At 56.1% G+C, this 14,569-nt stretch overlaps 1 protein-coding gene across 5 annotated transcripts in view; it reads left to right on the forward strand.

Moving 5' to 3' along the window:
• The window catches only part of LOC138764280 (rho GTPase-activating protein 33-like), a 34,122-nt gene that overhangs the window by 12,025 nt on the left and 7,528 nt on the right, over nucleotides 1-14,569 (forward strand). For 4 of the 5 annotated variants that reach the window (XM_069939971.1, XM_069939970.1, XM_069939972.1 and 1 more), the window contains 15 exons: nucleotides 1,537-1,610; nucleotides 2,239-2,323; nucleotides 3,912-3,998; nucleotides 5,011-5,148; nucleotides 5,604-5,696; nucleotides 6,097-6,219; nucleotides 6,656-6,733; nucleotides 7,765-7,846; nucleotides 8,250-8,330; nucleotides 8,980-9,129; nucleotides 10,107-10,209; nucleotides 10,454-10,598; nucleotides 10,900-10,982; nucleotides 11,464-11,571; nucleotides 11,829-11,974. In XM_069939971.1, the coding sequence (XP_069796072.1) occupies nucleotides 1,537-1,610; nucleotides 2,239-2,323; nucleotides 3,912-3,998; nucleotides 5,011-5,148; nucleotides 5,604-5,696; nucleotides 6,097-6,219; nucleotides 6,656-6,733; nucleotides 7,765-7,846; nucleotides 8,250-8,330; nucleotides 8,980-9,129; nucleotides 10,107-10,209; nucleotides 10,454-10,598; nucleotides 10,900-10,982; nucleotides 11,464-11,571; nucleotides 11,829-11,974 (1,576 nt within the window). The remainder of the gene's footprint in view (nucleotides 1-1,536; nucleotides 1,611-2,238; nucleotides 2,324-3,911; nucleotides 3,999-5,010; nucleotides 5,149-5,603; nucleotides 5,697-6,096; nucleotides 6,220-6,655; nucleotides 6,734-7,764; nucleotides 7,847-8,249; nucleotides 8,331-8,979; nucleotides 9,130-10,106; nucleotides 10,210-10,453; nucleotides 10,599-10,899; nucleotides 10,983-11,463; nucleotides 11,572-11,828; nucleotides 11,975-14,569) is intronic. The other variant, XM_069939973.1, reaches the window with a different exon arrangement.

Below are 14,569 nucleotides of genomic sequence, written 5' to 3' on the forward strand. Positions count from 1 at the left end.
CCCCCCTCTCTCTCACCCCCCTCTCTCTCACCCCCTCATCTTTCAACCCCCTCTCTCTCACCCCCTCTCTCTCACCCCCTCTCTCACACCCCCCTCTCTCACCCCCCTCTCTCTCACCCCCCTCTCTCTCACCCCCTCTCTCTCACCCCCTCTCTCTCACCCCCCTCTCTCTCACCCCCCTCTCTCTCACCCCCCTCTCTCTCACCCCCCTCTCTCTCAACCCCTCTCTCTCACCCCCCCCTTCTCTCTCACCTCCCTCTCTCACCAATCTCTCTCATCCCCTTCTCTCTCATCCCCTTCCTCTCTCACTGCCCTTCTCTCTCACTGCCCTTCTCTCTCACACCCTCTCTCACACCCCTCTCTCTCACCCCCTCTCTCTCACCCCCTCTCTCTCACCCCCTCTCTCTCACCCCCCTCTCTCTCACCCCCTCTCTCTTACACCCTCTCTCACTCCCCTCTCTCACTCCCCTCTCTCTCCGCCCCTCTCTCTCACCCCCCTCTCTCTCAACCCCACCTCTCCTCACCCCCACTACTCTCCTTCACCCCCTTACCCCTCTCTCACCCCCCTCTCTCTCACCCCCTCTCTCTCACCCCCTCTCTCTCAACCCCCTCTCTCTCACCCCCTCTCTCTCACCCCCTCTCCTCTCACCCCCTCTTTCTCTCACCCCTTCTCTCTCACCTCCTCTCTCACCAATCTCTCTCATCCCCTTCTCTCTCACTGCCCTTCTCTCTCACTGCCCTTCTCTCTCACTGCCCTTCTCTCTCACTGCCTTCTCTCTCACTGCCCTTCTCTCTAAACCCCTTCTCTCTAAACCCTTCTCTCTAACCCCTCCCACAACACCTCTCTCTCACCCCCTCTCTCTCAACCCCCCTCTCCCTCACCCCCCACTACTCTCCTTCACCCCCTTACCCCTCTCTCACCCCCTCTCCCTCTCCCCCTCTCTCTCACCCCCTCTCTCTAACCCCCCCTCTCTCACCCCTCCTCTCTCACCCCCCCCCTCTCACCCCCCTCTCGCCTCACCCCCTCTCTCTCACCCCCTCTCTCTCACCCCCTCTCTCTAACCCCCCTCTCTCACCCCCTCTCTTTCACCCCTCTCTCTCACCCCTTACCCCTCTCTCACCCCCTCTCTCTCACCCCCTTTCCCATCCCCCTCCCTTTCTCTCCCACCCCTACCTTCCTCTTTTAATTCTCCTGTCTTTCCTACCCTCTCTCCTCCCCCTTCCCTTCTCCCACTCCCCCTCTTCCCACTGTCAATGGGGAGAGACAAGTAACCTGGCTCTGCCCCGCCTCCCACAATCAAGCCCCTCTCTCACCGCTCAACCTACTTTCCTCATGTCCCAGAGAGGTAGAGATTTTGGGGTGTGTGAGGTCTTAAGTGGAGCTGATGGTGAGTTTATTTCACATCTTCCCCCCACCCCCCCAATCCAAGGGCAGGAAGAAACAGGAAGAGGTTGAGAGCGGCAAGCGATTGAGAGCAGGGATGTGACTACCCAGGACACTGTTAACTCTGACTGTATTTTCTCCCTATGCCCCAGGCCAGGAGTTCAGATAACCTGGAGTCCACAGGGGAGCAACTACGGACCAGTGTCAGGGGAAGGAGTGGGCAAAGGTGAGGACACGCGCGTGCGCGTGTGTGTGTGTGTGTGTGTTTGTGTGTGTCCCTTCTCTTTTCTCTCCATCTCCCTCTTTCTGTTCACCTCTTTGTCCCTCTCTCTGTGTCTGTCTTTAATCCCCCTGTCTTTCCGTGCCGATTTCTCTCCATCTCTCTCTTTCTGACCTTCCCTCTCCGTGTTCCCCCTCTCTCTGTCCCCCTCTCCCTTTGTCTCGGTGTAATCCTCTCCCCCCTCTCTCTGCTCTCTTCTCTACCTCTATCCTTCTCCCTCCTTCTCTGATAATCTCCATCTCTCTCTCTCTCTTTGTCCCCTTCTCACCCTCTGACCCTCTCTCCCTCTCTCTCTCTCCTCCCCCCCTTCTCTCCCTTTGTTCCCCTCACTGTCTCCCCTTCTTGGGCACTTTTCGCACCTCTCAATCCCTTTATGTGTCCCTCTCTGCCTCTGTCCTCTCCCTCAACCTCTCTCTATCTCTCTCACTCCTCCTCTTACCTCTCACTTTCTTTCTCCCCTTCTTTCCCCTTCTCTCTGTACCCTTTCTCTCTCTCTCTCTCTCTCTCTCTTTCTCTTCCTGACACTCACCCAGTCTGCTCTGACCCCTCCTTCCATGTGTTCTCCCATTCTCAGGTCATCCATAGTCCGAGGACATTTTCCAAAACTCGCTGACTGTGCGCACTTCCACTACGAGTATGTGGACTTCAGAACTGTGCAGGTAAATCCGTACTCTCTGCTGTCCTTCCCACCCCTTGGCATCACACCTCCTCTCCCACCCCTCCTTCCCTCCCCCCCTCTCCACCCTTGCTCTCCCTCCCACCCCTTCCTGTATCCTACTTTCTCTCCCTTCATGCTTCCTCCCACCGTCCCTCCCTAACACCACCCTCCTCTCCCACTTCTCATCCCTCCTCCCTCACCTTATCCTCTCTTTCCCCCTTGTTCCTCCTCCTGCCCTATTCCCTTCCCTCACCACTTCCATCCACTCTCCTATCTCTCATCATACCCCCTCCTTCAATCTACTCTCCCTTTCCCTATCCCTCCACTCCCCACCCACCTCTCCCTCGCCCCTCCTCCCCTCCTTTCAGTTCGACTCTCTCCTTGCCTCTTCCCCTCCCCAACCTCTCCCTCTTCTCACCTCCCCTCCCTCCTCACCTCTCCTCCCTTCTCACTCACCCCTCCCCTCCAGCTCTTCTTGCCTCTTCCCCTTCCTATCCTCCCCCTTCACCTCTCGCCCCTCTTCTCCCTTCCCTCACGCCTCCCCTCCTTGACCTTCCCTCTTCTTCCCCTTGCCCCTTTCCCTTCCTCACCTCTCCTCTACCCCAGGAAGGTTGGCATAACAGTTAGTGCAATGCCCTTTACAGCACCAATGATGGGGTCCAGGGTTCGAGTCCAAAACTGTCAGTAAGAAGTTTGCATGCTCTCCCCTTTCTGCGTGGGTTTTCCTCGGGTGGGGGGGGGGGGGCTCCCACAGTTTGAAACATACTGTGGGTGTTGGTTAATTGGGTGTAATTGCCGAAGTGTCTGTTACCGTTGTGTATGTCTTAAATTTTTTGATATTTATTTTGGGGCAGGATTGAGGGAGGTGGTATATTTCAGGATGTGAGGTAGGCAAGGGGCTTTGTTTCGAGATAAGGGGCAGGGGAGGGGATATATTTCAGTGAGGTGCAGAGGACGGGGTCTATTTCAGAATTGGTTGCATTTTGAGAATTGAGGAGAGGCCATTAAGGGGCGAGGTTTAGAAGGGAAGTTAATTCAGGATGAGGTTGGGGTGGGATTTAGCAGAGGGGTGCATTTCAGGATGAGGAATTGGGAGGGAGAAGCGATGATATATTTCGGGAGAAGCTGTTGTGGGGGGTTATATTTCGACACGAGGTGTTGAAGAAATGTAATATTGGGGTAGGGTTTAGAGGAGGGTTATGTTTCAAGATGAGGCATTCGGGAAAGGTTATATTTGGATGAGGTTTAGCAGAGGGGTTATATTTTGAGATGAGGTGTTGGGGAGGGGATGCATTGGAGTGGGGTTGAGAGAAGGGGTACATTTCAGGATGAAGAATAGTTATAAATTTGGTGGGGATTTATATTTTGGGATGAGGTGTTGGAGATGGGCTTTAACAGAGGGGTTATATTTCAAGATGAGGTGCTTGGGAGGGCTTATATTTCAGGATGGGGCGAGGGTGACAGCTAGGGGCACTGGGCGATATTTGAGGAGATTCAGACAAGAGGAACTACTTGGGGGAGGGGTAAGATGGAGGTTCCTGTATTTTAGATGGAGCCTGACCCCTTTCTACACTCACCTCCTCCTACAGCTCTCCCTCGCCGCACAGCAGACAGAGACGTACGGCAACGGACTTACCATCAAAGACTTGAGATTCCTGGTGAAGATTCTCTGCCAGGTCTGATCGAATTCCTCACACTCGATCCCCTCTTTTGAATCCTTCACGGCCTCGTACCCAATCTTTCCCCTGTCCATTCATCATTATCTTGGTCATAAGGCCCAAAGATTCCCACGAATTAAAGGTTCACTGGGATCATCATACAAGGAGAATTTGACGGCTCTTGGCCTGCACTTGTTGGAATCTAGGAGAATTATTCATTGAAATGAGGGCATGGACATAGTTAAATGGGCCGAATAGCCTATTTCAGATCCTATGCCTTTTGGTCTATGGTAATAAAGCTCGAAAGGGTGCTAACTAGATTCTGGAACTGCGTGGCTCAAGATATGAGAGGCTGGAAAGGCTGGGATGGATTTCCCTAGAATGTCGAAAGCAAGGAAGTGACATAGAACAGTCCAGCACAGTCCAGGCCCTTCAGCCCACAATGTTATGCCGATCCATATAAACCTACTTAATAATCCAACCCTTCCCTCCCTCACACCCACAACTCTAATTTTCTCTCACATCCATGTGGCTGTCTAAAAGTCTTTTAAATGTCCCTATTGCACTAGCCTCCAACTTCACCCCAGGCAACACATTCCAGACTCCCACTACTCTGTTTAAAAAGAAAACATTTCCCTTAAACTTTCTTCCCCTCACTTGTACGGATGTCCTCTGGTATTTACTACTGTCACCCTGGCGAAAAGGATGCTGGGTATTCGCCCCATTTTAGCCCCTCATAATCTTTCAGGCCTGTTCAGTCACCTCTCATCCCTCTTTCTCCAAAGGGAAAAACCCCAGTTAACCTTGCCTCATGAGACACATTCTCCACTCCAGGCTACTTCCTGGTGAATCTCTTCTGCTCCCTCTCCACAGCTTCCATATCCTTCCTGTAATGAGGTGACCAAAGCTGAATATAATATTCTGTGCTGTCACACTCATGGGTGGGGGGTGGAATGGATTCTCTTTCCCTCTCTTTCTCACTTCCCTCCCTCTCCCTCCCCCCCCTTATCCCCTCTCCCCCAACCCACAGGGGAAGGAATGGCTTGTTCACCGCAGCTGGGATGATTTCCGGATGTTGGACTCCCACCTCCACCAGTGCATCTACGATCGCCGATTCTCGCAGCTGCCAGAGTTGGTGCCACTCCAGGACAGAATCGGGGATGTGGAGGTAATGTACCATCCCCATCCCCCAGTGAGGGTCAATGTGTGGGACCCATCCCCCCCAATGAGGGTCAGTGTGTGTGGGACCCGTCCCCCGGTGAGGGCCAGGGTGTGGGACCTGTTCCCCCAATGATGGTCAGTGTGTGTGGGACCTGTCCCCCAGTGAAGGTCAGTGTGTGGGACATGTCCTCCAGCGATGGTCAGGGTGTGTGACCCATGCCCCCAGTGAGGCTCAGCATGTGGGACACATACCCCAGTGAGGGTCAGGGTGTGGGACCCATCCCCCAATGAGGATCAGTATGTGTGAGACCCGTTCCTCCCCCCCAGTGAGGATCAGTGTGTGGGACTCATCCCCTCCCAGTGAGGATCAGTGTGTGGGACCCATCCGCTCCCAGTGTGGGTCAGGGTGTGGGACACTGGTGACTGAGTATCAAGCTGCTGGTTCTCCCATCCTCTCTCCAGAGCATCACTTCAGAACTGATGGGTTATTTGATCAGACTGAGCAACATCGCTGATAACAGGATCAATTGTGGGCCTGTCCTCACATGGATGGAGGTGAATGTGGTGTGGAGGGTGCTCTGCATTCGAGGTGGGCAGGAGATTGCTCTGTGGGTGGGGCAATGTGGGGGTCATGGGATGAAGAGGGAGGGGTGGTGAGGAGGGAGGGAGTAGTGAGGAGAGAGAGGGTGAAGAGAAAGTGGAAGGTTTGGCAGATGGGAAAGTGAGGAAGGAGAAGGCGGACGTGGGAAGAGGTGGCAAAGAGAGGAGGAGGAGGAGGGAGGAGGCGGTGAAGAGGGAGGAGATGGCAAGGAGGGAGGGGGCAGTGAGAAGGGATAGCAGATAATGAGGGAGGGGGGAAAGGAGGGAGGAGCAGCGAGAAAGAGAGCTCCGCTCTTCAGGAAGGGGTGGGTGTCCATTCTCACTGTCTGACACTCTCTCTGACACCTTCTAACAGATTGACAACAAGGGGAATCGCCTGCTCGTCAACAACGAGACCTTCATTAACATCCCAGCCATCGCCGCGGCCCAGGTCATCAAACGTTACACTGCGCAGGCCAGAGACGAGCTCTCCTTCGAGGTAAAGCCCAGTGCTCTAGTGTGCACAGTGGCTGCAGAGCGAGGAGCCCTTGGGTCTGGCCCTGCGTTCACAGGTGGAGGGAGGATTCGGGGCCATGAGGTTGCTCACCTCCCTGAAAGAGTACGAGGGTGCACCTGTGTGTGTGTGTGTGTGTGTGTGTGTGAAATGTGTGTGTAATGTCTATGTGAAGTGTGTGTACACGTGTTTCTGCGCTAACTTGTGTGCAGCTCTGCAACAGGTTCCACCTAAATTCCTCTGCATGAAAGTTTTCTCTGTGCAGTGATGTGCATTTGCCAGCATGCTCTGCCCTGTTGCAGCTGTTGTTCCCCACCCTTTACTCCGGTCTAACCCAGAGGGAGACACTAACCAGCAGGTGAGGGAGGGGAGGGTGGATGGATTTCACCACAGTGTTAATCCTTTCTCTGCTTCACCACAGGTGGGAGACATTGTGTCTGTCATCGACATGCCACCAAAACAAGAAACCACGTGGTGGCGGGGGAAACGGAGCTTCCAGGTATGAATTCTGTCCTCTGCCAGATCCTCATCAATGCTCCCACTGCCCTCCACCACTCCCTCCTTGCTGCCTCTCTCTTCACCCTCTCTCCTCACCTCCTCTCCCTCCACCATCCCACCACCTCTCCCTCCACCCTCCCTCCTCATCACCCCTCCCTCCATACACGCTGCCCCCTCTCTCCTTGCCGTCCCTCCCTGCCTCCTCATCGCCCCCTCCTCCATAGCCACACCTCCTTCCTCAAATCCCCTCTTTCCCCACCATCTTTCCCACAGAGCTCTCTCCTCACTGCCCCTCCCACAGTGTTCCCTCCCAGGCCCACACGTTATCACCAACAATAGTGTGTCGAACAGTATTGTTCGAGAGAGGATACCACTGCTTGTGGAAGGGTAAGGGAAGAAGACAGAAGAGTGGTACAGAGACAGGGAGGGGTGTATGGGTCCGGAGGGGTTTACAGAGACAGGGAGGGGTGTATGGGTCCGGAGGGGTTTACAGAGACAGGGAGGGGTGTATGGGTCCGGAGGGGTTTACAGAGACAGGGAGGGGTGTATGGGTCCGGAGGGGTTTACAGAGACAGGGAGGGGTGTATGGGTCCGGTCCGGAGGGGGTACAGAGACAGGGAGGGGTGTAGGGGACCGGAAGCGGTTACAGAGACAGAGAGGGGTGTATGGGTCCAGAGGGGGTTGAGAGAAAGGGAGGGGTGTAGGGGTCCAGAGGGGGTTACAGAGACAGGGAGGGGTGTATGGTTCCTGAGGGGGTTATGGAGATTGGGAGGGGAGTAGGGGTCCGGAGGGGGTTACAGAAACAGGGAGGGGTGTATGGTTTCAGAGGGGGTTACAGAGACAGGGAGGGGTGTATGGTCCAGAGGGGGTTACAGAGACGGGGAGGGGTGTAGGGGACTGGAGTGGGTTACAGAGATAGGGATGGATGGAGGGGACAGGAGGGCTAGTGACATGGGGATGTTACAAGGGATGGCAAAGGGAAATGTCCTGCTGGAGGTGTACTCCATTGCACTTGATGTTTTGTGTTTATAGGTTGGATTTTTTCCGAGTGAATGTGTTCAGTTGATCAGTGAACGAGCCCCAGCAACAAACTCCACAGCCTTGGTGAAACCAGGTCAATATGTCATGACCCTTTGAGGGTGGGGGGAGCGAGACAGAGAGAGGGAGGGGTAACACAAGGGCAATCAGCCAGAGTTCCTGCTCCCCGTCACTGCCCAGTCCCCGGGGTTAGAGAGAGGGGGGGATCACCCAGGGCTCTGCTCCCCATCACTGCCCAGTGACCCCGGGGTTAGAGAGAGGTGGGGTATCAGCCAGGGTCCCTGCTCCCCATCACTGCCCAGTGACCCCGGGGTTAAGAAAGGGGGAATCAGCCAGGGTTCCTGCTCCTCGTCCCTGCCCAGTGACCCGCGATTGGGGGGTGGTGGGGATCGACTCTTTTTGCGTGACGCCTCTGTCTGATATCGGCTCCACATTCACTTCAGGCACCCTCTGAGTCACTCCAAACTCTGCCTTCTCAGATTCCGAGGGAGTCGTTGTGAATCCAGGGACCCGGAGCGCCATGGTTGGAATGCCAGTGCGGGAACTCTCCCCAAGATCGGGTAAAGTCATAGGATCCAGTTCTCTGGGGGATCTGGAGCCATCTGTGAGGGGAGGTAGTGGTCAAACATGGCCCAGAGCTGTTCACCTCTTACAGCATTCCAGGGTGGGGTGAGCAATGAGGATGGAGGGGTTGGGAAAGAGGGAGGGAGTGGGAAGGAGAGAGTGGGGAGTGAGGAGAAAGAGTGTGATGGCGATGGGGAGGATGGAGGGAGGGGGTGGGGTGGAGGGATGGTCAGGAAGGTGAGGGGGAGGGCAGAGGGTCAGTGAAGGGGGCAGTGAAGGCAGAGGGTCAGTGAGGGGAAGGGGCAGCAAGGGTGGAGGGTCATTGAGGAGAGGGCTGGTGAGGGTGGTGGGCCAGTGGGAGGGGAGTGAAGGGGAAGGGTCAATGAGAGGAGAGGGACAGTAAGGACAGAGGGTCAGTGAGAGAGGAAAGGCACTGAAGGAGGAAGGTCAGTGAGGTTGGAGGGTTGGTGAGGGGAGAGGAGTGCAGTGGGTTGGTGAGGGCGGAGGGGCAGTGACAATCAGGTTGGAGGGTCAGTGAGGGGGTGGGGTGGTGAGAGGGGAGCACCAAGGAGAGAGGGTGGGTCAATGAGAATGGAGCGCTGCAGAGGGAACTCTGCACACTAACAGGTAGGTCCCTGTTTACAGGACCGAGGAGGCAGGGCTCCCTGATGGGCTACCTGCTGGCCTTCATGAAATCTCGCCCCTCCCGCCAGAGGCTGAAGCAGCAAGGAATCCTGCGGGAGAGGGTCTTTGGCTGTGACCTGGGCGAGCACCTTCTGAACTCTGGACTGGAGGGTAGGTGTCCCTGCTGTGGACGGGTGAAGGGGTGTGAGGGGGGAGGGGGCAGCAGCATCGGCAACGGGACAAGAGTCGGTCGCCTGCTCCCCGTTCACGACAATCACAGCTCTTCCAGCCGTGGATCTCGCCTGTTCCCCACATCCCAACATCACAAGAATCTGCCTGTCTCTGTCTTAAATACATTTAGGATGGGGTAAAACCCAACATCCAACCCCAACCAACCAATTTTCCCCTGCAACCGCTGCAACCGTGTCTGCCTGTCCCACATCGGACTTGTCAGCCACAAACGAGCCTGCAGCTGACGTGGACATTTACCCCCTCCATAAATCTTCGTCTGCGAAGCCAAGCCAAAGAAGAAGACAGACAAGGTTAGCTGATGGTGCACAGGTGGAGGGGATGTGGTGGCCATGCAGAGTGAAGGAGGGGTTAAAAACAGAACTGGGTCTAGGGAGGGGGGGATGAAATGGAGGGAGAAAGAGAGGCAACAAGGGAAAGAGGGGGCAAGACAGACTGCATGAGAGCATGAGGGGGAGATGGATAAGCAGCTAACCTCATTCCCTCCTTCATTAGGCAATCTGAAGCCAACATACCTGAGTATCCCTACCCCTCCCTGTCTCTGTAACCCTCTCCAGTCCCCAACACCCTTCCTGTCTCTGTAACCCCCTCTGATCCCCAACACTCTTCCCTGTCTCTGTAACCCCCTTCGGTCCACTCCACCCCTCCCTGTCTCTGTAAACCTCTCCGGTCCCCTACACCCCTCCCTGTCTCTGTAACCCCCTCCGGTCCCCTACACCCCTCCATGTCTCTGTAACCCCCTCCGGTCCACTCCACCCCTCCATGTCTCTGTAAACCTCTCCGGTGCCCTACACCCCTCCCTGTCTCTGTAACCCCCTCCAGTCCACTCCATCCCTCCTATCTCTGTAACCCCCTCCAGTCCCCTCCACCCTTTCCTATTGATTTTTCCTGTGGTTTAGTCCCCCAGGTGTTAAAGAGTTGTTCTGAGTTCATCGAGAATCACGGGATTGTCGACGGCATTTACCGCCTCTCTGGGATCTCATCCAATATCCAGAAGCTGCGGTAATGGTGCCTTCATTTTCTTCCCTATCCCATCCTACCACCCTCCCAATTTATCCTCCCTTATCTTACTTTCCTTCCTTCCCTCTCTCACTGCACTCTCTCTCCCCACCCTTTCTCTCTCCCGCGGTCTTCCCTCACGCACTCTCTCTCTCCCTCGCCTGTGCCCTCTCCCGCCCGCGCCCTCTCCCCCTTTCCATTCCTCTCTCTCCCTCCTCTTTCACAATCTTCTATCTCCCTCCCCTAGCCATGAGTTTGACTGCGGTCACAACCCCGACCTGACTCAGGATACCTACCTGCAGGACATCCACTGTGTTGGCTCGCTGTGTAAGCTCTACTTTCGTGAGCTGCCCAACCCTCTGCTCACCTACCAGCTGTACGACCGCTTTGCTGTGAGTACCCGGGGTGGGGGTGGGGCTCAGGGCATGGTGTGAGTGTAAATGGCAGGAGCGTGCGATTGTGAATGGGCTGTGATAGGTGTCAGTGTACACAGCATGTGGTGGGTGTGAAGAATGTGAACAAGATGTGGCTGGTGTGAGCGGGAAGTTGTGTGTGTGTGTGTGTGTGTGTATGAAGGGGATATGGTAGGTGTGAGCGGGACATGTGTGTGATTTTGAACTGAATGTGGTGAAAACAGTTGATCTGTGCTTACCTGTCTTGCACACTCAGTGACGAGATTTCCTTCCGCCACAGGAGGCAGTGAGTGTGCCAGGTGAGGACGAGAGGATTCGGAGTGTTCACAATGTCGTCCAACAACTCCCCCCTCCCAACTACAGGTCAGAGTGTAGGGGTAGGCTTCAGGGGGGAGTCAAACCCTGGCCTGCACGGACAGGCTCTCTGTTCACCCTCCAACCCACACGTCCCTCTCCCTTCCTCTGGCTCTACCTCTCCCCCTCCGGCCCCCTTTCCCTCTCCTCCCTTCCCCAGTCTCTCTCTCTCTCCCTTCCCTCTCTTCACCCCTTTCCCTCCCCTCCTTTCCCCTCACTCTTTGCCTTTCCCTCATCCCCTCTCCCACTCTCTCCCTCTCCCAATCCACTTTCCATCTCTCCTCCTCCTTCCACATTCTCCTCCCCACTCTCTCTCTACCCATCCCATCACTTCCACCACCCCTCCCCTTTCTCTCGTCCTGCATGCTCTTCTCTTCACACCCCTCCTCTCCCTTCTCCTACTTTCTCTTGCCCGGCCCTTCTCTCCTCCTTCCCTCTCCCCAAGCTTCACCTCCCCAGGCTGCTGCATCTGATTTGACTCTCTCGGCAGGACCCTGCACTTCCTGATGAGGCACCTGGAAGTCCTGGCCAAGCACAGTCTCTCCACGGGCATGCACGTCCGGAACCTGGCTATCGTCTGGGCACCCAATCTGCTGCGGTGAGACCAGACCCATCCCTCCCTTCCCATCTACACTCCTCCCTTCACCTTCATTCACCTTCCGTCCCCCCCCTCATCTCACCCCACACGGACCCTCCCTCCTCTCACCCCACCCGGACCCCCATTCCTACCCCCCTCTCGCCTCTCCACCCCTCCCTTCACCTCCCGCATCACCCCACTTCCCCACTTCACGTCGCCATGTCTGGGACCGTGAGAGCCCAGGACTGATTCTCCTGCTTGCGGCTGGCCCTATGCAGATCCAGCGACATCGAGACAGTGGGATTTAGTGGGACGGATGCATTCCGAGAGGTGCGGATTCAGTCAATCGTGGTGGAGTTCCTTCTCAGTCACGTCAACGTCCTGTTCAGCGACTCCTTCAGCTCAGCCGGATGGGACATCCATGGTAAGTGGCAGAGTTGGGCAGACCCCACATATACACTGACCCTCACTGGGGGTGAGTCCCACATACATTGACCCTTACTGGGGGACAGGTCCCACACACACAGACCCTCACTGGGTGACGGATCCCACACAAACTGACCCTCACTGGGGGACAGGTCCCACACACACTGACCCTCACTGGGGGACAGGTCCCACACACGGACACTCACTGGGGGATGGATCCCACACACACTAACCCTCACTGGGGTATGGGTCACATACACGGACACTCACTGGGAGATGGGTCCCACACATGGACACTCACTGGGGGACGGATCCCACACACACGGACCCTCACTGGGGGATGGGTCTCACACACACGGACCCTCACTGGGGGACGGGTCTCACACACACGGACCCTCACTGGGGGACGGGTCTCACACACACTGACTCTCACTGGGGGATGGGTGCCACACACACTAACCCTCACTGGGGTACAGGTCCCACACACACCGACCCTCAATGGGGAGCAGGTCCCACACACATTAATCCTTACTGGGGGTTGGGCCCCACACACACAGACCCTCACGGGGGACGGGTCCAACACACTGACCCTCACTGGGGGATAGGTCCCACACACACTGACCCTCACTGGGGGACAGATCCCAAACAAACTGACCTTCACTGGGGGTGGATGGTCCCACACACACTGACCCTCACTGGGGGACGGATCTCAAACAAACTGACCTTCACTGGGGGTGGATGGTCCCACACACACTGACCCTCACTGGGGGACGGATCTCAAACAAACTGACCTTCACTGGGGGTGGATGGTCCCACACACACTGACCCTCACTGGGAGTGGACAGGTCCCACACACACTGACCCTCACTGGGGACATGTCCCACAAACACTGACCTTCATTGGGGTTGGACGGGTCCCACATACACTGACCCTCACTGGGGTGGACAGGTCCCACACACACAGACTCTCATGGGGGGGAGCAGGTCTCACTTACAGATTTTCCCGATTTCTGTTGTGGTTTTGCGTATCGTATCTCCCTTGCCCGCCGAATCTGAGAAGCGTTTCCTCCCCCACCCCATCACTGCCCACCTCCTTCCCTCTTCACTCCCTTTCCCCCTTCCCACTCCTTTCCGAACATTGAGCAGAGACTGACTCCTGACCCCTTTCAGCCTTCGTGGATGGGGCAGTGCAGGGTGGCCGCAAACTCTCCTGTGCCCCAACAGAGGGGCAGAAGCTGCTCACCCTTGAGGAGGCACGGAGGATCCGGGATGTCCAGCTGGAATGTAGAGCAGGGGAGGAGGAGGCGGAGAAGGAGGAGCTGGCAGAGCAAGAACTGGACGAAGTCTGATGAACTGCAAGGTTTAACTGGACTTGTCACAAGATCATTTCCCCCACTGTCCTGGGAGCTGAGGTGCACAGACGATTGACGTCGTCTCTCTCCTGGGCCGTGGGGAAGTTCATTCAGGGACTTTTCTCCCCAGAACCCAGGCTGGACTTGGACTGTTTGAAGAACTCACAAATAAATTATCTTTTTTCTGCTCCCTTCACACGCTGCCCATTTGAACCCTGTTTTCATGGGGGTTGCTCCCCACCACTTTTGGTCAACGGGATGAAGGTGAACGAGTGCTCAGAGGTCAGGGAAGGGAGGACACGGTGGGCCAATGGGCCATCTTCTGTGCTGTGATGGCTACCTCCTCCCGCCAGTGGAGGGATTCGAGTGGCACAGAGGGAGGAGGCATCTCTCTCGTCTCTACGGCCTCGGGTTTGATCCCAATTGTATGTGTATTGTTTGTGTGTGTGTGTGTGTGTGTGTGTGAGGAGTATGTGAGAGGGAGAGTGGGAGTGTGCATGAGTGTGAGGTCTGTGTGTGTGTGTGAGAGAGAGTGAAAGCAGTGTGTGCATCTATGTGTGAGAGAGGAGTGAGTGTGAACAAGGAGTGTGTGTGTGTGTGTGTGTATGGCGTTTCCCCATTCTCCCTGGAACTGGGTGTGCCCCTCCCTCAAGTCTCTGGTTCACTCCTACATCCCAGATATGTGGGGTGGAGTGATTTAGCTGCAGCGAATCCTCCCCCCCCCCACTCGAGTGTGTGGGTGAGGGCAAGTATGTGGGAAGAGTTAAATGGGATGGGTGGTTGATGGTCAGTACAGACTCGAAGGGCCGAATTACCTGACACACTCTGCAACCTTTTGAAATAAAATCACAGTGCAGCGCACCCTCCTCACCATCCCATTCCTCTCTTCCTCTCCCTCCCTCCTCACTGCACACCCTCCCTCCTCACTGCACACTCCCTGCTGACCCTCCCACCTCACTACTACTCCCTCCCTCACCACCCCCACTCTCCACCCTGCTCATGGTTTCTCCCTCCTCACTGTCCCATCCCTGTCACTTCCCCTCCTTCCACATCATCCCCTCCATCCTTGCCGCCCTTCCCCCTCCCCCTCACCGTCCTTCCCTCCTCACCTCCCCCTCCCTCCTCACCGCTCCCCACAGGGCAGTGCGAGCGCCCTACCAACATGTACTGTGCCAGTTCAATGGTGGGGCCCTCATTCCCCCCACCTTCTCACTGGAGGGGTGTGGGCTCAGTGATGAGGAA

Source organism: Narcine bancroftii, chromosome 5 (genome assembly GCF_036971445.1).
Source record: "Narcine bancroftii isolate sNarBan1 chromosome 5, sNarBan1.hap1, whole genome shotgun sequence".
Lineage (NCBI taxonomy): Eukaryota > Metazoa > Chordata > Chondrichthyes > Torpediniformes > Narcinidae > Narcine > Narcine bancroftii.